The following is a 27,180-nucleotide window of genomic DNA, read 5'->3' as shown; positions in this document are numbered from 1 at the left end:
GAATTTCCCTTGCTCATCTCTGTACCCACCGTGCCAGTCTCAATTCCGGGGACATCCCTGGCATTCAACAAAGGTTCGCTGAATGGATGAGCTTGCCCAGGCTCCTCACATTCAACTGAGCACCAAGTCCCATCAACTCCTATTTCACAACATTTCTTGCATCTTCCCCTCCTCAATTTTTCTGCTTCTAGCACATTCTTTCGTTACTTCCCACCTCTACCGCTAGGACAGACTAATGCTGGTTTCCCCAATTGCAGGCTGTCGTTCCTCAACAGGGCAGGTTCCCTGAAATGTGGACTTGCTGAAATCAAACTTCTTCCCTTTGCTTGCAGAATGAAGCCCAACCTCCTCAGGTCCCAGGAAGCCAGTCCCAGGGAGGTGATAAGTACGAGTCAGCCGCGTGAACACAACAGTGACTGAGGGCGTCAGGGCCCAAGGTCCATGGACTCAAAAGAATAGAACAGGAGAAGCAAGTCTGAGAAGGAACAGCCAGAAATAAGCAGTAAGCAAGGGGAAGGGCCCTGTATACGTTTTACTTTTTAAAAAAATAAACTATCATGGAAATAATGATATACATGAGGTGTATAAATCTTCAGGGTATAGTTTTGGTTTTTTAAAGATTTTACTCATTGATTTGACAGAGAGAGAGCATAAGCAGGGGGAAAGGTAGGCAGAGGAAGAAGCAGGCTCCCCAGTGAGCAAGGAGCTCGATGCGGGGCTTGATCCCAGGACCCTAGGATCATGACCTAAGCCAAAGGCAGCTGTTTAACCAACTGAGCCACCCAGGCATCCTCAGTGTATAGTTCAGTAACTGTTACTTTGTAACCATATCCTAAAAAAAGAGACAGAACACTATTAGCCGCCCCCCCCCAAAAGCCTTCCCAGTTCCCATCTTATCTTCAAAGGTAATCACTATACTCGTCACTTAGCTTTGCCTGTTTTTTCACATAAACAGAACAGTCTCTGACTTCCTTCACTTATTACTGTGTCTGAGAGAGTCATCTACATTACCCCATATACAGGTATATAGTCCTAGTAGAAGTTCTGAGAGTTACAGTTGTTCCTCATTTTAATCAACACTTGTTATTATCTGTCATTTTAATTTCAGCCATTCTTGTGGCTGTATAGTAAAGTATCATTTTAACTGTTTACTTCCTTGAGGACTGATGCCGTCAAGCACCTTATACATTTGATGGCTTGGCTATATTCCTGTGAAGTTCTTGTTTAAATGTCTTGCTCACTTACAGGAGCTGTCCATTGCTATTGATTTGTAGATGCTTTTTATATATTCTTTTTATATATTCTTTTTGTCAGAGTGTGTGTTGGAAATATATCCCATTTTGTGACTTGCCTTTTTATTCTCTTAATGGAATCTTTCACTGTCAAAATTATTTAATTTTACTCTGGTCCAGTTTATTAACAACATCAGATTGGGACTATTAAAATTGCTTAAGAATATTTTTCTCTAGTCCAAGTTGATGAAGATTTTTTTTATTATATTATTTTCTAGAAGCCTCATTGTTTCCATTTCTAAATTAGATTTTAACTTACATTAGACTGATTTTTGTGTATGCCATTAAAGAGAAGTCAAGATCCATTTTTCATTCTGATGTACAACTGACCAAGAACCATTTTTTAAAAGACCATCTTTTTCCCACTGCCCTTCTGTGCCCGCCATTTTTGTCATGTATCAAGTATCTGTCAATAACAAAGTATATACACAGGTCTCTTTCTGCATTCTCTATTCTGTCAACTGATCTACTTGTTTATCCCTGCACCAGTACCACATTGTTTTGATTAATCTAGTTTATAATAAGTTTTAATATATAGAAACATTCTTCTAACTTCATTCTTCTTCATCAAGATTATGCAGGTTATTCTTGGTCATTGGTATTTTCATATAATTTTTAGAATCATTTTCAACAGATTTACACACACAAACTTTTGGGGATTTAACTGAATTGTATCTGCACTCTGGCACAGTGTGGAGAATTAAAAAGAGATCTTCCCTGTTTCCTCAAGTAGCTGTTATTTGTATGCTAATGTAAATGATAAAGATCTTTAGTTTTGTGTTGGAATAACTTTTTTCTAATTTGATTTTGCATATTGACCTTGTATGGAGTGGCTGTGATAAATCCAGGGACCTTATTAATTCATTAGGTTTATCAGTGGTATATTTGGGTTTCAAACGTTCTTACTCAAGTCAGCTGCTAAGAATGACAATTTTATTTCTTCCTTTTCAATCCTTATACATTCCTTTTTCTTGCATTCTTGCATTGACTAAGACCTCCTGTACAATGCTGAGTATAAATCATGATAAGTGGATATCTCCATTCTACTTACAATCTGTGCAAATAATTTTTCAACATCTCACCATTAACTGTGAGTTTTTTTTTTAAAAAGCCTGTATCAGAACAATAAAATTTCCTTTTATGTCCACTTTGTTGAGAATTTTGTCACGCTCAGGTATAGAATTTTATCAAACGCTTTTTCTTCATCTTTTGGAATAATCACTTGGGTTTACTCTATCATTCCTTTAATGTGATAAATTACATCAATTGATTTTCAAATTTTGTAGCAACTTTGCATTACTGAAATAAATGAGTTTGTTATAATATATCATCATTTTATGTGACATTACATATTTTTAACAGTATTTTATCCTTGCCTAAACAAGTCCTTCAAAGGCAGTGTTCTCATGCTACTTTGCATTTTCCAGCATTATTCGTAACATAATTGTATTTATAAAGCCGTGAACATCTTGAGGGAGGGACCCTGCTCTAGTCTTTGTATATCCTCCACCCCTTGGAACATAGTACATGTCGTATAAATGCTTGTTACATGAAAGTCCTCAGAATCTCCTAACAAAGTAAGTGTCTTTCACATAAAAGGCACCTACGAGGTATGCCTCAGTAGCACAGCTGATTAAGCATCAGACTCTTGGTCTCAGCTCAGGTCATGATCTCAGGGTCCTGAGACACAGCCCCAACTGGGCCCAAGTCTGCATAAGATTTTCTTTCTTCCTCAGCCCCTGCCCTCCTCCCGCGCACGTATACTCTCTCTCTTTCTCTCAAATAAATAAATAAAATCTTTAATTAAACAAAAAAAAAAAACAACAACAAAAAACAAGGCACCAGCAGTAAGAATCTGTTGCCGGGTCCCAGTCTCCCAAGCTAACTCCTTCTGGTATTGCTGGATCAGACCTATGAACTTAAGGGCAGGAGCACAATCCTACGTAAGTCAGAGAAAGAGTATAGTCACAAGGCTCCCTGTCTGCTTTAGGGAATAAAGAACCATATATATCACCCAATGGCCATGACATCCGGTCCCACGGTACCAGGTCAGGCAGTTCAACTTGGGCCCACTTTATGTATTAGACAGCTGTGAGATTTTACGACGTGATTAATTCTACCTAAGAAAGGTGCCGTGTTCTTTTTTTTTTCCCCCATAAGCTCTGCTTAAAGGCTTGATCTGTGATTTTAGAAATTGGGCTCATGTTTTTCTGTTTGTGAGAAAAATAAAAATGTATTTTTTTTTGGTTTAAAAAAAAAGTCTATCTCTGAACATTCACATTTTGGCATTTCAACTGTTCCTGAACATTCATTGTTGTATTCTAAGCTCTTGCAATACAATCCCTGTGGGTGTGAATCTTAAGACAATTTAGTAACTTTACGGTCTGCAGCATATGCACTCGGAGCAACATTCCTGGGCGGATATCTTAGCAACAAGCCTACCTTTGCCTGATCATGCCCCGTATCAGTCAATTCATATAAAAACATCGCAAAAGCTCCCTCACATTTCTTGATCTTTGGAGCTAAAATAGAAGAACTGAAATCTGTTACACAGATTAAAACCCGAGATAGGCACAGAAGTCTGCAAAGAGAGGTAAAAACTTCTAGAGAAACTGGCCAGAAATTGGTATATGGCTATTATACGGAAGAAGGGAGGAGAGAGAAATCTTAAGTCCGATCATCTTGAGCGTCTCCAATTAAATGTTTTACATATGATATGTCATAGCCGATGATAACCTCAAAATAAGTCAGTAAGACACCCCACAGAGTTCAAAGAATCAAAGGTTCTTCGATATAAACTGAAATGTCAACCCACAGTGAGCAAAGTCCATTAGTGGAATTAATATTTGCTACCTGGATAATGGACACAACATGAGGTCCATTAGAACACACTCCAGAGACATCTAAATTTCTATTCCTTGACCGATGACAGAATCCTGCCTCAGGCAAGGCTTTGTCTGTTCCATCTAAAATCACAGGAAATCATCCTGGTAAATGTTCTTAAACATGCGCCAGACTAAAATTATCCTGTAACACAGAGATTGAACAATAATATGTAAAGATAGGAAAGAATCTTTTCCGTTTGTTCATTTGATCTTTAATGGAACACCTTAAAGATTCATTCCCTTAGGCTGAACTGTCTTTGGTGCTTTACTGATCTGCTCTGCGGGGTATAAATGAGACTTTCACAAATGTGTTCTGTGGGACACAAATGGCATTACATAATACAAGCCTACACCCTAGTGACCATGTCTGCTCCAATCCATTATTATTTGCTCATCATGTGAATAATTTATTCCAGGAGGCAAGTGTGCCCTGGGTGTTTATTTACTACTCAGCGGTAACATACAATGCATTTAAGCAGGTGCATAGTCACGCTTAGAGGAGACAAGTTTTTTTAAGGGACGCACTCACCTAAACCAAGCAAGACATTAAGGTTCTCTACAAGTATGAACATTAAGGATTCTATCTTCTACTCTTTACAAATTCTCTCCTCTGCTTTCTCTTCCCATCTTAAACAGACTTCCTGAGCCATTATGCAGATAAATGAAATACTGCTCCATTCAATTCCGCCAGCACAGAGCTGGGATGGAAAAGAGGGGTTGGGGATGGGGCAAGGAGCCCATCTCGGCTAGCAGAGCCTGCAGAGTGGGAACAAGAAGCGACAGGTTCTGAATGGCCGGCGAGGGCACAACCAGGGTCCCAGAGAACAGACTGGAAGCCCGGCAGATGCAGCACGGCATGCCTGGGATAGTGAGCTGCCCTTGCCGGCCAAAGGACCCACATACTCTGGGTCCAGGCCTACAACGCAGGCAGGCTGATCTCAAATGCGACATCCGGAAGCTCTCTGGGGGGAGTGAAAGGGCTCAGCCAGAGCACTAGCTAATACCTAAGAAGCAACCACATCTCTAGGTACGGCGAGTAGAACGCGTAACAAAGCCACACACGGCGCTAAGTGCTTTATGTGTTGTGGTCACGCTGAGAAGCTGGTCATGGGTGTCCTCTTTTCCCTTCTTCTGGGTCTCTGTCAGGTCCCCCTTCCTCACCTCCTCAGAAGCAAGCCTTGGCCTCGAAACTGTCTTTGGTCAATAAACAGGAGCCAAATGGATGTTTCCCTTCTGGGTGGAAACACTGAGAGACTTGACATGATGTACCATCTTCCCTTTAGCTGCCTTGACAACGCGCATCGGGATGGAGCTTCGGGCAGGCCGGGCAACTCCCAGAAGGAAACTCCCCCGCTGCTGTAGACTGCGCGGTTGGGTTCGTACAAAAGTCATACGTTGGAACCTCATCCCCCCTGCGGGCTGGCGTGTGCAGGTGGGCTCTCTAGGAGGTGATTAGGTCGTGAAGCTGGAATCCTCATCAAGAGGAGAATAGCCTTATTACAGAATCTGCAGAGAGCTCCCTCCCCCTTTCTACCCTGAGGTAGAGCAAAGAGAGAGCCACCTCGGAAACAGGCAGCACCCCTCGCTAGCCCCTGCGTGGGCTGGCGCCTTGGTCTTGGACTTCATCCAAGATCTCCGGAATGGCGAGAAAGCCCCGCTGGGTGTTTACAAGCCCCTCAACCACCGGGACTTGGTCACAGCAGTCTGAACGGACTGAGAACCTGCACCCCACGCAGATGGGACGTGGGAGGGGAAATACTATTTTGCAGTGTGGCGCCCCCAACGTCGCCAAGGGCTGTGCATCTCCGCGACAGACCGAGGGACAGTCTCTCTGGATCAGCCCAGCAAGCCTGTGTCTCCTTTAAGGAGGAATATGAAGGTGCCTCCTGGTGACTCTGAGTCCTTTGCCTGAGATCACAGAATTGAAAAGAGATGGTGGTGTCTCACCGGAGCCCCACTCTTAACCACACTTCGACAAGAGCTAGCTGAGGAAGCACGAGGGAAAATAAGGCATTCCCTAGCTCCGTCAGTGGCTTCAGGAAACTTCTACACACACGGCTGGCGTAAAACCAGGCAACTGAGCAGAGTAGCCTCAGCAACTCTCTTACTTGGTACAAAAAAAAAAAAAAAAATGCAAACAGGGCATAATGTCACCATGAACCGTGAGACCAGCGTAACGGATGCTACAGTCTCGTGTGGGATGACAGTTAAATCGTATTACGTGGTTCCTCTTAAAGTGACCCAGCCCCAGGGAGGGCTGACAGACAGGGGTGGGTCAGGGGGTTGAAGGAAGGGGCTCCTGCTCTTCCTGCTTTGCTAGACCATAATGCTTCACTTTTACGTTACACGGTAAGTAACAGAGGATCTTACAGAATACAAGACGTCCGTTGTTTACTAAACCTTCCAAATAGAGTATTCCACTGTTTATCGTCCACAGCCATGGGCACAGTGAGGCAGCATAAGAAGGAAAAGTTTCTAAGAACCAAGAGCACGGTTTGTGGCTAATGAGGAGACGGTCTACCCATGGCCAGCAATTTTACTTTTTCCTGAAATTTCCAAGTGGAGTTCAAAGTGCTGAATTCATGGTTCCAAACCTTTGTAGCTTCTCATCATGACTTAAGGACGTGAGAATTCCCTCATGTGCATCTATTTCTTAATGGGCGTTCATCTTAAGTACGACCAACAAGTGACAGGAGACAGATTCAAAGATGGGCTCTGACCTATCCTTGACCAATTCATGTCACTTTCACTTGTACAGCCCGGGGATCAGTTCTGTAGCCTTTAAACCAGAGAAGGAGAGATAAATTATCTTCACTTTTAGCTAAGTGGGTGGAAGTATATTCCTTCGCTGTCACTTTACATTGCGTTATTGACTCTCAGACTGAGCAATGCCTCTGAAGTCTGGACGGAGTCCACACGCTGCCACATTTCATCCCAGGGAATTCCGTTACTGCGATGACTGAGTATGTGTGTCATCTGAAGCCGTAACTTATTTATGCCCTTAATTCTAGATTGGGTTTTTAAAAACCGGCAAAAGAACATAGGCTGTTTTCATGCATATGATCTCCATCATAATTACTCATTTTTTTAACCTAATAAAAAATGGTGGCCCTCCGTTTGATTAGACAGATCAAAGGGATTTTTTTCAACTACCCTATATCACCTTTGAATTTCATATGACACTCATCACTCATTCTAATCTCTGTGGTGCCACATAGGTTCAGCACACCGTCTATAATAAAGTCAACATCACATTTTCAGGCTTTGCATGGCAAAAATATACAAGGTTCCATGAGTTACAGGTTTTTAAATTCACATCAAACTACCTGCAATGTGGTGTACCCCAACATCTGGTATCTATTACAAATACCCCAAGCTTGAATTCAAATAAAATTTATATTTTTATGCTCATTTAATTTTTCATTGTACTTTCAGAAATACTATTTTTCACTTAAAATGTAGATGCTCCAAAGGAGCAAGAGAATGTCTCAAAAAATTTCACTGGAAGCAAAACGCCCCCTTTCTAACTGAAAGCAGATACAGAGAAAACCATCAGAAGCAGAGTACCTGTCTCATGAAATGTATTTGAGAGAGCACACAAAAATGCTGTGTTGATTTAAATAACAAATGAGGTGACTTTCTTTTTTTTTTTTTTTTTTAATGCAATGCTCTCTTTGGTAGCGTCTGAATGAAGAAGAAAGCATGGGACCTCGGGTGCTTCTAAACAAGCAGACTTTCCTTTTCTTGGTCTATAAGCCTCAGGAGAGGCTGAGCATCCAACACTCACCCAGAAACGTGAGGCTGCCATGACCCACCCCAGCAGGCCTTGAAACTCAGTGGAAACGTGAAAGTGAGGGCGCACTGAAGTAAAAAGCTGGGCAGTGTCTGGGACTGGGGGAGACCTAGAAAAGGGTGCACTACTGGTTTCCACTTGGAGAAGAAAGGCAACAAGAGCAGCTAAAAGCACAAGGTGCAAATGAACACATATTCAGGGAAAGGGAAAGGGAGATTATTCTCCCACTGCTCTCAGACTAGACCAGTTGCCCTGGTCCTGACATCAGACACCAGCTTCAGGAGCCAAACTCCAGGAAGGTGCTCTTGAAACTATGAACCACCGGTCCCTATGCTAATTCCGGAACTTGCATTTTTAAGTGGATTCTGCTGCCTTTCAAACAACTTGTTCTCCTAGAATCAGCTACTTCCATGGCCTTAAGGATCTGAGACATCCTTCTGATACCCGGAAATGGTTCTCTACACCCAAGACAGCCTGTTCCCCAACTCGAAGCTTTAAACTCCAGCTTTCAAGGGACTTAGTCAGGCCCTCAGAGAAAAGGCACAGACCTTCCTTTCAGACTGTGGGGGAAACACTCCTCTGCACGTTTATTCTTGGGAAGCTTGATGTTGCTGCAAAACCCAGGGGCGGAGGAGAAGCGCTGGGGTGGGGGGGCGGCGGGGGGGGCGGTGCAGATGTGAGTGAGGTCAGCGGGGCGGTAGAAGATCTGTGAGTTTACTAAGTTCTCCTTCTTATCTTTCTGTCATAATTGGAGATGTGACCCAAATACAAGGAAACCTCCACATTCCATTAACGGGCTCCATTTGGATTATGCAGCTCCGCGGGAAGAAACAGCGTCCTCTCCCTGCCTGGCTGCGCTGCACTCTTGAGATAATTCCCTTAGTTTCATTTTAACATCTGGTTTAAGAAGAGGCTGACGGGTCGGGGGGGGAACTGGGGATCCACTAAACGTCTCTTTAGAGGGACTTTCCCCTTCCAGAACGGCGAGCCCCAGGGGCTCAGCTCTGGCGCCTGGGACGCTGCCCGCGAGGCGCGCGCTCTGCGGAGCGGAGGTCCCGGCTCGCCAGCTCCCACCCTGCCGGGCGGCGGTTCCCGGGGAGCAGGGCGGGCCGCTCGCTCTTTCGCCTTTCTCCTCCTCGCAACGCGCCCAGCTCTCCCTAGCTGGGCTCAAGCAGAGGATCGCCAGCTGCTCATCCCGGAGCACGGGCTGCAGAAAACTCTCCCGGCTCGTGCGCGGGCCCAGGCCGAGTCGCCAGCGGCGGCACCCGCGCGGACTCGCTAGTGGGTAGTTTCTGGACGAAGTAACACAGCCCCAAAGACCGTCTAGCCCCTCTAGAGCGCACCACCGTGCGACGCGACGTTCCTCGGAGCCCCGCTGGGGCAGTTCCCCTTCTCGCTCACCCCGCAGAGGCGCGCCGAGAACGCGGTGCCCACGAACCCTGAAAAAAGCCGGTGGGGGAGGTCGAGGTGCGCGGAGGGGGGGGGCAGGCAGTGCCAGGAAAGGCACCTCCCCTCCCCTCTCCTCCCCGCAGCCCGGTCCTTCCCGGCAAGAAAGTGCAGAACAGAGGCTCCGGGTCGGAAGGAGGACGCGGCCGCCCCGTCCCCGAGTCGGGCCACCTGCCGGGTCCCCCACGCCCGGCCCCGCCGCCCCGCGCGCGCTCCGGCCACCTCCGGGGCAGGTGCCGGGCCGAGGCCCCGGAGAGCGCGCCGCTCTTACGTGCTCCAGCTTGTCTTTCCTCCGGAGCCAGACGCTGGCGCTGTAGTCCTGCTGCTTGACGCTGCTGTAGAAGTTCGCGCCCACTCGGGTCAGGCTCGGCGAGGGCTCCTTGGGGCGGCTTTTGAGCCTCATCTGCTCGAAGCCCTCGTGGGGGGAGGCCGAGAGCCACTCGTGCTGCCGGATCTCCATCCTGACATGACCAGGTGGCGGCCGGCGCGCAGCGGGCTGGAGGGCGCGCGGGAGGCCGGGCCGGGGCTGGAGGAGGAGGAGCGAGCGGGCGCGGGGGGCGCGGGGAGCCGAGCGTGCTGCCGGGCGGGAGGAGCGCGGCGGGCGGAGGGAGGGGGTGGGGGAGGTGGGAGAAAGGGGCGGGGGCGAGAGGGACGCAGGGAGGGAGGCAGGGGAGCCGGGTCCGGGGAGGCCGGCGCCCCGGGTGCACGCCGCGGTGGCCGCGACGCCCCCGCCGGCTGCGGTCGGAGCGGGGCGCCCCGCACGCCGGCTCCTTGCGGCAGCGGCTGGGACTGGGCCGGCCCGGGGCGGCGGCGGCGGCGGCGCGGGTGGGGTGCGGGTGGGAGGGGCCGCGGCCCGCAGCCAGCCCGAGCCCGCAGGTTGGTGCAGTGAGGAGCCGCGCCGCCCGCCGCGGGGCCGAGGGCTGCTAGCCCGCCGGCGCCCCTCCCGCCGCGGCGCGCCGGCCCCTCCTGGCGGGGCTGCACCTCTCCGGCTCGCGTCGGTACTGGAAAGCGAGCAGCCGCCGGAGGGGGAGCGCGCTCTCCGCGCCTTCTCCCTGCCGCTGGCCCGGCGCGGGGCTGGATCCCCGGGGAGACTCTCGACACCACCTCTACCCTTCCCCCACCCGCCGCCTGCGGGCCCGGCTCAGCGAACCCCGCCTTGCCCCGGCCTCGCGGGCCCCTTGTTCTGAAAGTTCTGTAACTTCCCATCTCGGGAGCCCATTTGTCCCACCGCGGGGACGCAGAGCACAGGGCGCCTGGCAGCCCCACCGAAAATGGCCACAAGGACAAGTGTTTTCTGGAGCCGTGCACGCTACTTTCATCTGAGGGTGTAGCGCTGCCAATCTTTCCGGGTGCAGGGGCCGGGCGGGCTGGTTTGCTGGACCCGCCGCTCCCCGGCCCCAGGTGCACTTGGAACCAGGCTGCCCGCGGCGACCCTGCCCCGGACCCCGGGCCTCTCTGCAAACGCCCGGCCTCGACTGTGCGTTCGCGAGGTGCGTGTGGCCCGGCGCTCTGCAGTTGTCTCGCGGCGCTGTCCCTCGCCCCCAGGACCAGGTTTTACTACCCGGAGGGGTTTTGCTGCTTTCTCTCCCAGGCCCAGTCTTACAGCCAGGCGTGATGATTTTTCTGGAAATGGGGTGGCATGTTAATAGTTAAATCTTACGTCTCTTTCTCTTTTAATGCTTTGCATTCAGCATCTTAGAACGTTTTTTGGTTTTACCGAAAAGCTCAATAACAAATCGTGCCAACGATTTCTCAAGTCCATTTAAAAGCTTGAGAAGCGTATGGAAGGGGCAGAAGTATCTGGGAGATTTTAAAGAGGGGGCCCAGAAGGTAAACCGACCTCTCCTCAGCGCTCAGCTGACCTGTTCCCCAAACGTCCAGCTTGGATGATAGTTTCAAAGAAAGTCTGGGTTGGAATGTGATGGTTTTGTGAGGGCAAGGATTGTCTCATACCTTTCCAGATTCTCTGGTTTTTTTTTTTTTTCTTCAGAGTTTCTATTTAAATAAATGGTATTGTAATAATGGAAGTTGAAATAAAATCCCGTAACAGTCAATTTAGTGACAAAGTGACAAAATAACAAAAAGTTTCTGCTTATTCTAGATTAGTCTTTTTTAGGGACTGAATCATACTGGGTACTATGTACCCCGAACAGATGGGTTTTCTCTAAATCCCACAGTTACTCTGCAAGATGAAAGTTATTAAGCCCATCTTCCAGGTGAGGGAACTGAGACTCAAACAGAAGTAACATATCAAAGCAAAAAATTAGAACCGGATTAAAAGGCTTCCAACACTGCCTTCCATTGTCTTGTTTCTCATTTTTTGCCATGACAGTTTAAACTTCACAACTTTGGCTTCTTTTTAAAGTATAAACATATGATTGACATGACTACCAACACTTACATATTTTTTATAATATTGGTGTTAGAAAAACCCGAGTGCCCTTCTGCCAAGGGTATGTCTGATTTTTGCTCCATCAGAGCATCCTGAAGGTCATGTGATATATGCAAACCTTGACAAATGACAGATATCCAATTCAGAGTAATAATGAAGCGTTCGGCTGTAGTAGAATTTAAACGAATGGTTTCCATGTCGTCAGGTTTTCATGCGAATAGATTTTTTTAAGTAGACCTTTATAGGAGAAACACTATAGGAGCTGAAACCATTGTTCAAAGGCGTATACTGGTACCAGGCATGTTTCATGCTAAAGTACTACTAAATTGAGCCTTCTAATCAATCCATAGATGATATCTGTTAGGATTTAAAATATCAGGCAAAACATAAATTTTTACTGCTTCGTACTTAACCTACTTAGTGTGTAGTACCAGACATTACAACAGACTCACTACATTCAAATAAACCTGAATGAAATGATATTCACAATTTTATTTTGGTCTTAGAAACTTGTTCAGGCTCATTGTTTATGACTGTAATATGGGACTTGCTCACTGACCTTCAAAAGAATATTTTATATGAAACTGAGCTCAAGTCAAACTGTGGTAGGGAACACAAATAATATTTCTGAAGATGGTCAACTACAATATGTGAATCTTGCCCCCCAAATATTATCAAAATGTATAAGTATCATTGAATTTACAAAGTGACTCCCACTGGCACTTTTCCCTGTCCGTGTTCATAGCCCTCACGTGGTCTGAATGCAACACAGGTGCTAGGCATTATCCACCCTCCTACTCGTGGCTTCTTGGAACGGTGGGGGGGGGGGGCATCCTTCACTGGGCTGACGCTTCAACATGTTTGTGTTTGTTTTTAAGATCACTGGACTTGATCTTCAAAGACCTAGGTTTTAGTACCAGCTCCTTTAATCTCTAAATTGTGACTTTCTGGGTTTTCATTTGATATCAATAGACTTCAGATTCATTTAATAAATGGAGAATAATCACGGCTTCTTCAAATGATTGCTACAGGGATGAGCTGGTCTAATCCATGAGAAAACATTGTATGAACTATACAGGGCGATGTTATTGTTTTTAGAACGTTCAGGCACAGGAATGTTCTTTACCTTCTTCTAATAAGTTATCGTGTTCGCTGGCAGTGTATCACTTAATCTTGATTGCTTGTAATTAATCATAGAAACTGCATTCAGCCATGAAATTGCATCTCATTAATGTTTATATTTATTCTAGAAATACTTTCCCTAACTTGCTACTGGTATTTTACACAATACTTTCAAGCTATATAAAAATTTCAGGTAAGGGCACCTGGTAGCTCAGACGGTTAAGCATCTGCCTTCGGCTCAGGTCAGGATCCCAGGGTCCTGGGTTGGAGTTCCACGAATTGGGCTCCCTGCTCAGCAGGGAGACAGCTTCTCCTTCTGCCTGCTTCTCCCCCTGCTTGTGCATTCTCTATCAAATAAACAAATAAAAAAAAAAAAAAACCAGGTATAACATATATGAGCCATCAACATCTCTTGATTTCAAACTGAAACTCAAAGAATGCCATTGACCAAGAATTGTTAACATTGTCTGAATAAGTCGTTTTGCAGGGGTGTAAAGCCTGAGGCCAGAGTAGGCTGAAAGCATCCAGAAGTCACAGGGAGAATTTTTTTTAAGCCTTTCATAACAATAATAATACCTTACATTACCACGATATTTACATTTATAGCATGTTTTCATAGCCTTTAGCACATTTACTTCGTGCAAAAATTATCTGAAAGTAGTCTTGGTATTTGCTGCCATCTGCATTTTTTGAAAGGAAGAGACTGAAGCTCATGGAGGTTGGGCTCAAGACCCGCCCAAATCCATGTGTCTAACACGCCATAGAATCTGGTCTAGAAACCATTGACCCTAAATAAAATCCTTTAAAAATAAAGGATTTTTTTTTCACCACATCACATCAAAAAAAAAATCTCAAATGGATGCTTCTCAGTACTTATGTTTTATTTTTCATGTGTTTACTTTCACTAAGTAGTACCAAGCTTTTACTAAGTAGTTCCAGGCTTTCTTTACTGAAGAAGAAAACATTTCAATAATTAGACCTTCCTCGGCGGTGTGCTTGGGGTTCTCCCTAATGACCCTCACACTATGTAAGACCACACGGACCCCAAAACTACTCTGTTCTTGGCTGTCAAGCAGTAGATCCAGCAGCTTAAGACGGTGTTACTTTTTTGTAACACTTTGTTTTTTACAGATGTTTGAGGTTCACTGCAAAATTGAGAAGAAAACACAAGAGACTTCCTGTGTAGCCCCCGCCCCACACTCACACAGCTTCCCTCATTATCAACATCACACATCCGAGAGGTACACTTGTTACAATTGACGACCCTACACGGACACATCAAAATCACCCGAAGTCCATAGTTGACGTTAGGGTTCACTCTTGGTGGTGTTCAGTCTGCGGGTTTGGACAGATGTACCATGACATGGAGACATCTCTATGGCATCACTCGGAGTATTTTCACTTCTCGGGACATCCCCTGTCCTCTTCTTATTCGTCCCCCTTGCTCCCCTCCAGCCTCCATATCCTCAGTCACTACTGCTCTTCCCTGTCTCCATAGTTTTGCCTTTTCCAGAATGTTATATAATGGGAATCATACAGTATGTTGACTTTTCGGGTTGTATTCTTACTCAGTAATATACACTTGAGATTCCTTCCCGTCTTCTCCTGGCTAGATACCTCATTTCTTTTTAGCACCCCATAATATTTCATTGTCCTGGTGGACCACAGTTTATTTCTTCGCCTACTGACGGGCATGTTGGCTGCTTCTAAGTTTGGGCAATTATGAATAACTTTGTTATAAACATCCATGTGCAGATTTTTGTGTGGACGTAAGTTTTCAACTCCTTTGGGTGAATACCAAAGAGCACTAGACAGCATTACTTTTTATAAATACATATGTTAATTATAAGATTATTTCCACAGAAAATTTGAATAAAGCCAATCCCTTAGAACCAAGTTAAAGTAATTGTAGATTTAAAATGTTTTTGAAAGGATGTACAAACATGAATATACTATATTACTCCCTGACCGGGGTCTTTTAAGCCATAGTATTTTCTTTAGCCACGCAGTTATTATTGTTTTGTCATAAAATGACAATGAGAATTTTTTTAATGTTATCTCAAGTTATTAACAGAGTACATGTATCTACCCACAAACTTAATTTCGACTAAATTCTGTTTTGTTTTGTTTTGTTTTTTGTATTTGCTGTGTGCTGGTCACTGTAGTGGTCCATCACGAAAGGGATTATTTCGTTTCTTTTTTTTTTTTAAGATTTTATTTATTTATTTGACAGACAGAGATCACAAGTAGTCAGAGAGGCAGGCAGGGAGAGAGGAGGAAGCAGGCTCCCCGCTGAGTGGAGAGCCCGATGCGGTGCTCGATCCCAGGACCTGGAGATCATGATCTGAGCTGAAGGCAGAGGCTTAACCCACTGAGCCACCCAGGTGCCCCTTGTTTCTCATTTTTAAAAAAGCCCACAAAGTAAGCATAACCATCCCATGTTACAGATAAGGAAACAAAGACCCAGGAAGACTTAACTTGCCCAGAGACATAATTAACAAGAGGCAACGATGTGGCTGAAACTCAAGGTGGCTCCAGTGACTCTCAGTTCATTTCCATAGCACACACGTGCCTGGCCTTTCTGGGGCTCCATGAATCTCCACTGGGCTGTGAGCCCCACAGTGAGCTGGAGAGCTGGTGACTAGTGGAAGAGGTGGCAGAGCCCCCAGGATGAGACCTAGCAGAGTGCGTTTCTGCTGTGACTTACAGGCTGCCATTTTGTTCCCACAAGGAGAACCAAAGCCAATGGCACTGGGCTATTTCTAAGAGTTGGAAACCTTGTTTCCCATGTCAGCTCAGTTGACAACCAACCAACACTGGGGACTTAATCAGACTGCTTTGCCTAACTGGACCTGTCAAGTTGCTGTGGTTTCATTACGAAGTTGGGTTTTGCAGTGAGCACTGGAGAGATCCATCACATCAATACATCTGATTGGCTCTGTCCCAGAGAATTAGCCAATGTCTTTCCTGAAGGGGGAAAAAAAAGAGAATAGTTGAAATGACTAACTGGACACTTCATACAACTAAAAGCTTCAAATAGGAAAAAAATCTGAATTTTCTTAACTCATAGTGCGCATGGATTAAATCAATCAGACGATTGCTTAAATTGTCATTTCATTTGGCCTTCATGCCCTCAGGCTTCAGACTGAATTAATATTTCAAAATCACCCTGACAGTCCACTATGACGACCTGGGACAATCTTTTGTGTACTGTGGTATTCTATATAAAGTACATTCAACTCAACTGTGAAAAAGGAAGTATCTAAAGTATCTAAAGATAAGGTATCTAAGGTATCTAAAGTATCTAAAGATAAGGTAAACCACACCGTAATTCCTACTCATCTCTAGAGTCATAAAACTGAAATCTAACCTTAAATTAAGGGATGTGAGCATGATATGGATTTACTGCATTTGGGCACCCACAAAGGATAGACTCTGTGTCCTTTCCTGTATTTTTATACGATGCTGGTAGTAGTCATGGTTTTCTCCTACTTGTAGTTCATCTTAGGAACCAATGTTGTTATGAGACCAGCAATATGGAATTAGTAAATATATAAAACTATTTGGATTCCTCTGACATTTTCCATTTGTTAACTGGTGCTAAGAAGGAATTTGCTGATTCCTTAGATCTTGTATTCCTGACAATCAGAGTAATATTTGTAGTAAATCACTCAAACAAATATAAGCTGACGTGTACCATCTCAGTGCTGGCCCAAGTTCCTGTCGTTGGCTTATGTGCATTATGCAGTATCTTTTGAAGGGAGGATGTAACATAGTCAGTTCCTAACAATAAAATTCAGAAAGCTCAGAGCTAATTTTTATGCTCAGTGGCTGTAGGTTTCACTGGTGTTAGGTTTTCTAGGCCAATGATGTCCTTCTCCCTTTCTATTATGTGGTTCTAGTTCTTTGCGCTTGTCTTAATGATGTTATTTTTCTGGTCTTTGTTTTCTACTAATGGCTTTTTTCAGTGTAGGCAGAATATAAATAATAGATGAAGAATTAGTTAATCTGTCATAAACCAAGAATGCCTGTCAACATGTCAACCTGATAGATTGGTTTCAAGTTACAAAAACTATTAAACTGATCTACCAGGATGGATGGGGGCACATTAAATAGCTCCCATCTCCCTCTTTTAACACTTCTACTCTGAGTATGCTCAAGACACTATTCTTTCCCAAAGTGCTGATTTTAGCAGTTGGTATGAGCTTGGTCAGGGTGACACAACACGAATAAAACAAAACAAGATTTAAAATGATCTCAGCTCCATCTGGCTGGAGAGCAGACAGGTGGGTGCTGTGCTATACTGCAGGTGGGGGGGGGCGGGGTAGAGGGTGAGCTGGAGGGGAGGGGCGGGGAAGGTCCCAGAGAAAATGGCCCAGATGGGGATATAAGATTCTCGAAAGAAAATATGGTCGCACACTTAGATGAAATTAGCAGAGAGACAGTTTGACTTTGCTAAATCGAACTCAGAATTTCAACCTCACAAACTTGTATCCAGTTTCTAGCGTCTACTCACAGTTGGATGAGCACGTGGGGCTTCAGGATTCTGAGAAATCATAAGCCTTCTTATGAGTGAACTGGCGATCTGAAGAAGGAGACACACTCTACTGAAACCACAAATACCGTAAGATTCTGATCAAATGTTAAAAATAAATGCTGAAAAAGTAGTTCCCAAACGAGGCAGCATTTTATAAAAATGAAAAGGAAAAACTGAGAAAACCCACATTACCAGCATTTGGGGAAGAGAGCCTGGTTTGGGAAAGCAGGTCTAAGTGGTTGGAAAAAGCCAGTAGGTTGCAGGCAGGAAGGTGGTTCTTGGAGTTGTTTACCAGAGTTAAAAATAAAATTAAAAAGGCCTTCTTTAGAAGAGAGATTCTAATTTATCTGATGTAGCTAAGGTATCACGGTAGAGATACATGCCGGAGGCAGCTGGCTCGGTCTGACACTCACCCCGACCTCGGGTTATAATCTGGTGTTGCTCCCAGGCTCAGAATGACAATGTATGAACACTGCAGCCCTCAGTCTCTTTATTACAAATGGACATAGAGGACTATGTTATATTTAACACCATAGTAACAAGTGCGTATAACGTCTCCCCTTTCAATCCTATTGACAACTTGTCCAGTTACTTATCTGACTACTTTAGATGCATAAACTATGATTCTAATATCATTAACTACCAATATAAGTAGGATTATTCCCAAGATTGTGTACCTAGAACTTTATTGATGGGGAAAAAATGGAATTATTATAGTTTATTAGCTAAAATCTGAATATATGCACTTCCTAAAGTTCTGACAGAGGATCTCAAGGTCAACGTATACACCATGAGGGAAAGGCAATCAAAACTTTTTGGTTCTCCATGAAGGAAACTCCCCAACTTACACTTATCAGAGACGGCAACATATATCTATCACGGCAAGTGATGGATGAGGTAAGCTGTAAGTTTCAGCCAAGGAACCACAGTGACAGGTGGGCAGGCGAGACCACGGAAGTAAGAACAAGTTTTAACTAGAAAACCCATCCCAGGGGTGCCTGAGTGTGCTGGGGAGACAGGACGGCTCACACATCTCCAGACTGAGAACTCAGAAGGAAAGGGAGAGGAGGGTAGAAACCAGTGAACAAAAATCAGGTATCAGCAGTTAGGAACGACCTGCCTAGCAAATGCAGGGGGAAAAAAAAAAACTGGTTTTGTTGATAAGTGGGTCTAGTAAATTGAGTGTAAACTGTCATGAAACAGTTTAGAAAAGGATACAATTGCAACAAGCCAATTGAAATTGCAAAGAATCATTGCTTCCATTTACAATTTTATTATGGGAAATAAAATGGTGGGTGATTTATATACACTCTCTATGAGTCACCCTGTTGCAACTCCTCACACGTGAGAAGAGGCAGAGGCTGGCCTGAGGCATTGCTTTCCAGACTTCCCCAAGAGATTTTTGCATGAGCGGAAACCACAGAAACTACACGGGAGGAGAGCAAGTTTGAACGCTCACTCCAGGCTAGGGCTGTACTAGGAACTTTGCAAGTTGAGCGTCTCATTTAATCCCCTCAATGATCTCCTATCATCTCTGTTTCATCGTCTAGGAACTGCAGCTCCCAGAGTGTGAGTGACAGCTCATGGTCACATAAAGTGAGGGTCGGAACTGGAAAGCCAACCCCAGGACTCATTTCAAAACCCAGGATCTCACCATGTATTTTACTCTAATCTATTCATTAAGTAGCAGAAAGCAGCAGTGCCCTTTACCCCCTGTTAAACCCAGGCTGTGGACTGGCTCATCAAGGACACTTCTGGCGTGTTTCATAGAGAAGGTTTTTTGGGGTTGTTTCTGTCTTGGGGGGGGGTTGGTCATTTTTTTTAATTTTAAGAAGATTCCATCTAGGAATCACGTAACTCCAAATGTGCATGCAGTGGGAAGGTCCCATGCCCCCCTCTCCTACCCCCCGACCCCAGAACCCCAAGTGTCAGAAGGTGGCATTTTATCTCCTCCACCCTTGCTAGCTGCTGCTCACAGCCCCTCTGGATCGGGCACCAGATGAGAGTGTTGCAGATTCCCCAGGAACCAGACCCTTAATACAGAGCTTCACGGACAAGCAATGCTTGGGGGAATTACCACCTCTGGAAGGGAGGAGGGGAAGGGAACAGATCAATCCATATGAAGGCTCTAGATGGCCCCTTGGGAATCAGTGACGCTGGCTGTCCCTTCAGAGTTGGCCTGAGCTGGAGGGAGGGGCTGGGGATTCGCTTGTGCCCCACGTCGCTCCGTTACTGGATGGGCTGTTCCCCTGGGAAAAGCTGTGGCCTTGAGCCAGGCAGGCCATCTTCTGTTCTGCGGAGGCCATCCCCGACGGAAGCTGACATGCGAGGGCCACCTCAGGCAGCAGGGGGGGGGTACCTGTTTCTTTCTGAAGACGGGTCCCCATAGCACGACACAGCACCCACCACAGGGAAGAGGGAAGAAAGGTCTTCCTGACCAGGTGGTCAGGTCCGTCCCTCTGCTAGACCACTTTATCTTCCAGGCAGGCGTCTTTAAAAAATGATGGATCTTTCATAGTTGCCCGATGCCAGAAAACCCTCACTCCTAACCTATAAGATCAGACGTCCTTGTTTTGACTCCAGGTTTTTTTTCTCACCATAGTCCTGACTTGGTGTTCTTCAAGAGAAAGGCATGACCTTTCACCTTCAGGTTTTCCCAGGAAGGAATGGGGTACTAGGGCCAGTGTCCCCCAAACTCCAGGGGTTACTTTTCAAGTTCCCAAGCTGGTTCTCTGGTAGACCCCTTCCTTGGCCTGCGATGGCCAGTGAAAATGTCCCTTTTGCTGATAAGTCCTCAGCAACTGGCCTCTTGAACCTCTCAGTGAATAATCTGCCTTGTTCTTTGTTGAGTTTAGGAGGAAGCGATGGGCTAATACTGGAAGGATGGGCTTTGAAGCAGGCTGTTGCAAGAGCAGTCTTTGGGGCCACTGACAACAGTGGCATTAGGTTCAATGTCTCTAGTAACATTCTGAGCCACTAAGAATCTGAGACACTTTAGATCGCCTCTCATTTATCTGCCCACGCTGTCCTGAAAGTCCTCTTTGGTTCGAAGGCAAGTGGAGTGTCTAAAGGTCACCCAAAGAAGGAAGGAAGGCAGGATGATGAGTAAGTAAGGAAAATACAGCCCCAACAAGCAGATTATCTACCAAGGACTGTCCCTGCCAAGACTGATGATGTTCTATGTCTTGACCGACAGGATCTTGCCAAAATAGTGACTGGTAAAGAATGATCCAAATGCTCTGTGCTGAATATCTTCCATCTGTACAGTGTCGTCACTTACTGGATTTAGAATGGACCCCAGCTGTCAATGACTGTCCCAAACTGCTTGTTTGCTTAACCCCTAGGTCTGACCAAAGTTCCTGCAAACATCCCAGGGTCAGCCAACCACTGGCATTGAGGAAGGGTTTGAGGATTAATCCCTATCTAATTTTTATTTTATGTATCTCAAATGGTTTCACATTTTTATGACCCTTTAACTCAATACAGACAAAAAAACCGTCAGTGTCTGTTTTTTCTACAGTTTATGTCCAAGTGTTCCAACAGTGAAATCCTCAGCTGAAAAAAATGATGGGCTTGGACTGTGTGGCGTAGGGATGTGTCCTCCCACACGATTCTGTCCCTGTTCTCCTCCACTGTCTCCTTCTGGAACGAACCTGTTGTGCTTTCCATTTTTGCTTGAATCTGCTAAGGAATGCTTTCATTTGCTGGCTAGGAATTGCTTGATTCTAGACAAGTTGGGGGAAGCCACAGGGAAGGTGACAGCCCCGGGAGCATCTCTACTGTGGGGCAGAGACCAAGAACACATCTCTTCTGTGTGCGACAGGAAGACCAGGGAGGTGTTACAGGATGGGCACTGTGCAATCCTTATATTGAATACCTCTATCTCCATCTCTCCTCCAGACAACATCCCTTTATTTTTACATATCATATTTTGAAAATGAGAGCCTGACCAGTCTTCCTGATGAAAGAGAGTTATGTTTCCTTTCACCTGATGATTTGCCCACAGCCTTTTGGGCTATGCCTTCACTTACGCATTTCGAGGGCGGCTAAGATGTGTTCTGTACTCTCCCGGGTCATGACAGCCAATTTTCACAAGGTTACACAGTCCGTACAGGGACAGTATAATCAACACCATAACCGTGTTCTGATCCATAAATCTTACAATATACTAGCAGGTGTGTGGTTCCACTAGCAGGTGAGGGTGACGATTGCTGTGAATAGCAGATGCCTGTTACTGTTAAGCAGGGAGTACGGGTGTTCCGTGCTGTCCACTCTCGTCTAATAATTCCTCCTGGGACTTGGCAGAGACTCAGTCTGATTCGCGCTCTGTGAATCAGCATGTTAAGAACACCGGCAGCCTTGCTTCCTGTCTTCTGCCTTAAGCAGGTGTCAAGTCAAGGAAGATACTGGACAGTGTCGTCTACCTATTAGAAGAGAAAAGACCTAAAATGAAGTACAAGACATATTGTACCGTACTCGTCATTAGGAGTAGGGTGGATAGGGACACCGGATGGGGGCAGTCAGTTGGGCATCTGACTCTTGCTTTCGGCTCAGGTCATGATCTCTTGGTTGTGAGATGGAGCCCCGCGTCAGGCTCTGCGCTCAGCGTGGAGTCTGCTTAAGTTTCTCTCTCCCTCTGCCCCTCCCTCACCCCTCCTCTCTCTCTCTCTCTCTAGTAAATACATAGATCTTTCAATAAAACAGTGTAGATAATAATAGCATTCATTGGAATAGTACTTTAGATTTCAAGATGGCTTTTACACACTTTACAGTGCACATTGGGGTAGCTCTATAAGATATGCAGAAAAACCCCTTCCCAATAATAAGTGAGCTGCGGGGCAGAGCACGGAGGGCAAATAGCTCCACCATGTGCCACGGGACAGAACGTCTGACTGCCACTGACCCCATCCGCGGAGAGTCACAGAGAAGCGAAGCCCAAGCAGGAGCAACCTGGTCCCTCCCTTGTCGCCGCTCGTCTCTCCTCCAGCAGCCACAGGGATTCCTCCCATCGACAGAGGCTTCCTCTTGCTCCACCAGCCTCGCTCACAAAGGCACAGAGGTTTCTGTGGATCCGTTCATTTCCTTGGCCACCAGGAAATAACAAAGGGCAAAGGAAGGAGAAAGAGCACACATCCCAGCCAGAGGAACACCTTGGTAGGGTCAAGAAATAATGAAGCGACTTGTACTTGCCAAATACCCCCAGTTCTCAGAAGATAAAACCAACAAGCAACTCTAGTGACAAGCACGGGTCGCAGTCCAGTAACAACCACTACCTAGAAGTCAGAGAGAAGCAGATGTCATTTTCTGCCTGTTCTTCTAGCACAGAGAAGAAGAAATCTCTCCATGTGCCAGCCAACTGATTGATCCAGCTGGTGAAGTGGGAACTTGGTATCACTCATTGCCTTCATTCATTTCTTCGGGAAGTAAATTTTTACTGAGCAACTTCTTTTACTGGGCAAGATCCCAAGGATCTCATGATGCTTGAAGGCATAGGAAAGCATTGACAAAAACATATGGACATCCTCTCCTCTGCCTCTACCTTAAAGTGGTTCACTTCCTATTTTATTTCTTTAATGAACTGGCCAGGAAGGAAAGTATAATGAATATTGCCTCTTGGAGGAAAGGATTTTTTTGTTGTTGTTCCTGTGGGTTGCAGTAAATAAGCTAAATCAAGAATGTACCCAGGGCACCTGGGTGGTTCAGTCGGTGGGTATCTGACCCTTGGTTTCAGTGCAGGTCATGACCTCAGGGTCGTGAGACTGAGCCCTGGGACAGGCTCCACACTCAGTGTAGTCTGAAGGAGATCCTCACTCTCCCTCTGCTCCTCCCCCTGCTCTCTTTCTCAAATAAATAAATTAAAAAAAATGTTTTAAAGAATATACCCAATAGCCAGTAGGTAAAGTGTCTGTTTCTACTTATAGATGTGGCAGATGCAGGATTATGAATTTTCTTGCTTCACGACGTGCTGGAGAATTGAGAAACATAACAATATCGCTAACAAAGACACTGAGAAGCTCGCTGCTCTGGCCCTGGGCCACAGACCTTCTTCTCTGCCTGTGCCACCTCCTCTCTCTTGGGAGACAGAGTGTGCTGGGCAGAGCGTTCACTTCCCTGAGGCACCACGCTGTACCTCTTGCACTGTGGAGAGCTAAGGAGCGAGAGGACCATCATGAGATCGAGAGTGCTGAAGCAGAGTGTGAAAGGAAAGTCCACAGCTGGTGGCACTGGTAGAGAGTGAAATACCTCCATTTTCTCTAGTTGCATAAATCGTGACTCATTGTGAAGACGGAGTTACTGGTACACATCCTGTTCCCCAGGGGAGGTGAAGCCTGCAGGGGGAGGAGGAGAGGGAAAATGGTGAGCCGAGCAGACGGGATTCCGTGACTGGTCTCCTACGATGATGACCAGAGGGAGCCATATATTTTGTTTCTACTTCCTTGAAATAGCTCAGGGGATTAGGAAGGCTGCCAACTGGTTAAAGGGAAAAGACAACAAGATCATGTGCCTGGTACAAGTTTCTCTCTTGAGAGATACTTAGTCTCTCCCTTCATTCCTTCCTCCCCCCACACCTCCCTGCTTCCCTCCCACCCTTACTTCCTCTCTTCCTCCCTCCCTTCTTTCCTTTCTCCCATCCCCCATCCCTCCCCCCTTTTCTATTTTTGTATGATTAGAACAATCCAGGAACCTGCGGCTATTAAATCTGAAGACTTTCATTGTTTCCTTCAAGTCCCACACTTAGAACTTAGAATAAATTTTGAAGATCTTCTTTCCTGTCATGTATAAAACATTTCCTTCCATTTGCCTGTGCCCGTCGCGGATCTTCTGGTGAAGCAATTTGACTCCACTGGCGCACTATCCAGGGGAAAGGGGGGAGGTTATTTTAAGACACTCAACACAAATCCTCAGGTGAAAATACTTCAAAAGGGATTCCCCACTAGATTACATTACTTCCTTCCCAGAGTGCCCCTGGGAACACAAATGACACCAGAGAAATTACCATCATTTACCAAATGAGGCTACACAAAAGCATCTAGTTTTCTGACTTGCCAGGAAAGCACAGAGCAATGTGCGAAAACAGGCAGTGTGAAGTCAGCTTTAAGTGGCAGCCCTTATTTTTAGAGTCAGAGTGTGATGATGGTCCCCTTGGACAGAAAGTATCTATCAGAAATCTGATACTGTGATGATATCATAGTAACTCATTTATCTTAGTTTGGATGCAACAGTACGTCCGCCCAATCAGGACTCAGTCAGGAAGAATATTTGATCTCTAACTCCAGGGTTACATTTTACTTGTAGAATCTGATTCACTTAGTTTGGTGCGAGGCAGGGTCTGTGCGGGCTCCTGCAGACAGAGAGCCCTAGCTGTGCGATAGCTTCCCCAACCCGTGTGCTGTGACTTCAGGTTGGTGACTCGAAGTCAGTGGTGATGGGAATATTTATAGCATGGAAGCACACAGATCAGGGCCCCCCAAACCCCACCTCCTCCCTCTAAGAGGTGGAGGTCAAACATTCACCAGACATCACGGCAAGTAGGCAAGGGGATAAATGTGGCTCATTTTCTTACTTCATTCTAACGCAACAGTCCTATTTCATAAAAATATTAGTTCATGTCTTGCATAGATGAGGCTGAAACCTAGCCTGTTATTTAAATGCTTAAAAGATTTGCTCCTGGGGCACCTGGGTGGCTCAGTAGGTTGGGTGTCTGCCTTTGGCTTGGGTCATGATCCCGGGGTCCTGGGATCCAGCCCCACGTCCAGCTCCCTGCTCAGGAGCGAGTCTGCTTCTCGCTCTCCACCTGCAGCTCCCACTGCTTGTGCTCTCTCTGTCTGTCAAATAAATCAATAAAATCTTCATTTTCTTTCTTTTTAAAAAGACTTGCTCCTGATGGAAATGAACAAGAGGAGTTCCTGGGTGGCTCAGTCAGTTGAGTGTCCAACTCTTGATTTCCACTCGGGTCACGATCTCAAGAGCCTGAGATCGAGATCGAGCCCTGCATGGGGCTCTGTGCTCAGTGGGGAGTCTGCTTTGAGCTTCTCTCTCTCCGTCTCTCATCTCTCCCCACCACTCCCTATCTCTCTCTCTATGCAAAAAAAGAAAAAAAAAAAGGAAAAAGAAAATGAACGAGAGGATAGATAGTCTCTGGGATATTATCCTGTCGCTAAGGATATTAAGTAGTTATAGCATTTAGCTTCTCTGTCCCCATGCAGAGGAATCTGTAGGAGACAGGAGGAAATGTAACTGTTGCAACCAGTGTCCCCTTTGCCTCCTGAGAGGTGGTGTGAGACATCACACAGGGCCCCCATCCCTGCACATACATCGAGGTGCTTTTCTCAAGACCACGTGTCACTTGGTTGCCCGCTTATCTCTACACTATTTGCACCATGGTTTTTACCACTTTCATTGTCTTAGAAGAGAAACTCAACAAGTCACAGACACCCCACTCTTCTGTTAGCACGTAATACACTTACAGTCTCCAGCAATGCCCCGGACTCCAATCTTCTGGCTTTCTTAAATGAAAAATCTGATGGCCTTTGGAAACAATAAAGACCAAAGACCAGAACCTCCAGATAGAATGACCAAAAACAGATCAATCAGAATTCACCAGTGCTTTAAGAATAATCTGCAAAAACAAACAAGCAAACAAAAAACACCCCACACAACTGTATCTGGCTTCCAAGAGTTAGGTGCTTCACCTTTGGAGGGAGACACTAGGAAGACTGAGGGTCAGTGACGGAGGCCACAGGGGACCCAAAGTTGGGTTTTATCAGTGAAGGTAGATCTGTTGTCGCAAGTGCACGTTGTCCGAAGTTCAATGAGTAGCTCCCCTCCCTATAAATGCCCTGGAAGCAAGTGTAAGCTGTGTGTCTTCACAGTTGCCTCCCAAAGCTCATCCCAGCTCAGTCATCGTTAGTCACGGTAGTGGGTAGTTTGGGACCTGTTGTACGTGCAAGAACAAAATGATTGTTTGTTTGTTTGTTTCAATTTTGCAAAGCTGAGCCTTGAAAATCAAGGACTGGGAAATAGCTCCTTCTAGTCCCTTCCTTTACATAAATCCTCCTTTTCTCCTTTACTTCCTCATTTGTGCACTCATGGGTGACACTTGGCAAACAGCATCGTTTCTGTAGATGTGGGTGTACGTCTGTCTGGTGTGTGTATGTGAGGGGTGGATGGCTGTGACATAATCATTTTATATCCCAGCCACACCAGGATAGGATCCTGGTCTGTGTTCATAACCAGTGCTAACCTTGGCCTTCTTTTCACCTTTTTTTTTTTTTGACACTTTACCCATCTCTTATTAATTCAATAAATATATTAAGCTCATGTAATTAGAGTGAGGTCTGTGTATGCACTGAATTAAAAAAATTCTTTTGTGATAGGTCTTCTGACTGGCAGTATTTAGTTTTCAAAAGAGAATTTAATAATTAGCTTATTATATCTAATATGTGGTTTATTATTTTTTTTCAAAAAAAATTTTTTAAAGATTTTATTTATTTATTTGACAGAGAGAGAGAGATCACAAGTAGGAAGAGCAGCAGGCAGAGAGAGAGGGGGAAGCAGGCTCCCTGCTGAGCAGAGTGTCCGATGCGGGGCTCGATCCCAGGACCCTGAGATCAGGACCTGAGCTGAAGGCAGAGGCTTTAACCCACTGAGCCACACAGGTGCCCCTTTTTTCAAAAATTTTTAAAGATTTTATTGATTTGTCAGAGAGAAAG

General features: G+C 45.6%; 1 protein-coding gene across 1 annotated transcript in view; it reads right to left on the bottom strand.

Moving 5' to 3' along the window:
* PLD5 (phospholipase D family member 5) overlaps window positions 1–9,878 on the bottom strand; it is a 393,677-nt gene extending 383,799 nt beyond the window's left edge. The window contains exon 1 of the mRNA XM_080824123.1: window positions 9,688–9,878. Coding sequence (XP_080680249.1) covers window positions 9,688–9,876 — 189 coding nt within the window. The 5' untranslated portion in view covers window positions 9,877–9,878. The remainder of the gene's footprint in view (window positions 1–9,687) is intronic.
* Window positions 9,879–27,180: the final 17,302 nt, after the last annotated feature.

Source organism: Martes martes (assembly GCF_963455335.1).
Source record: "Martes martes genome assembly, chromosome: 15".
Taxonomy (NCBI): domain Eukaryota; kingdom Metazoa; phylum Chordata; class Mammalia; order Carnivora; family Mustelidae; genus Martes; species Martes martes.
The sequence above is the reverse complement of the archived record's forward strand: the minus strand, read 5'-3'. Positions and strand labels throughout refer to the sequence as shown.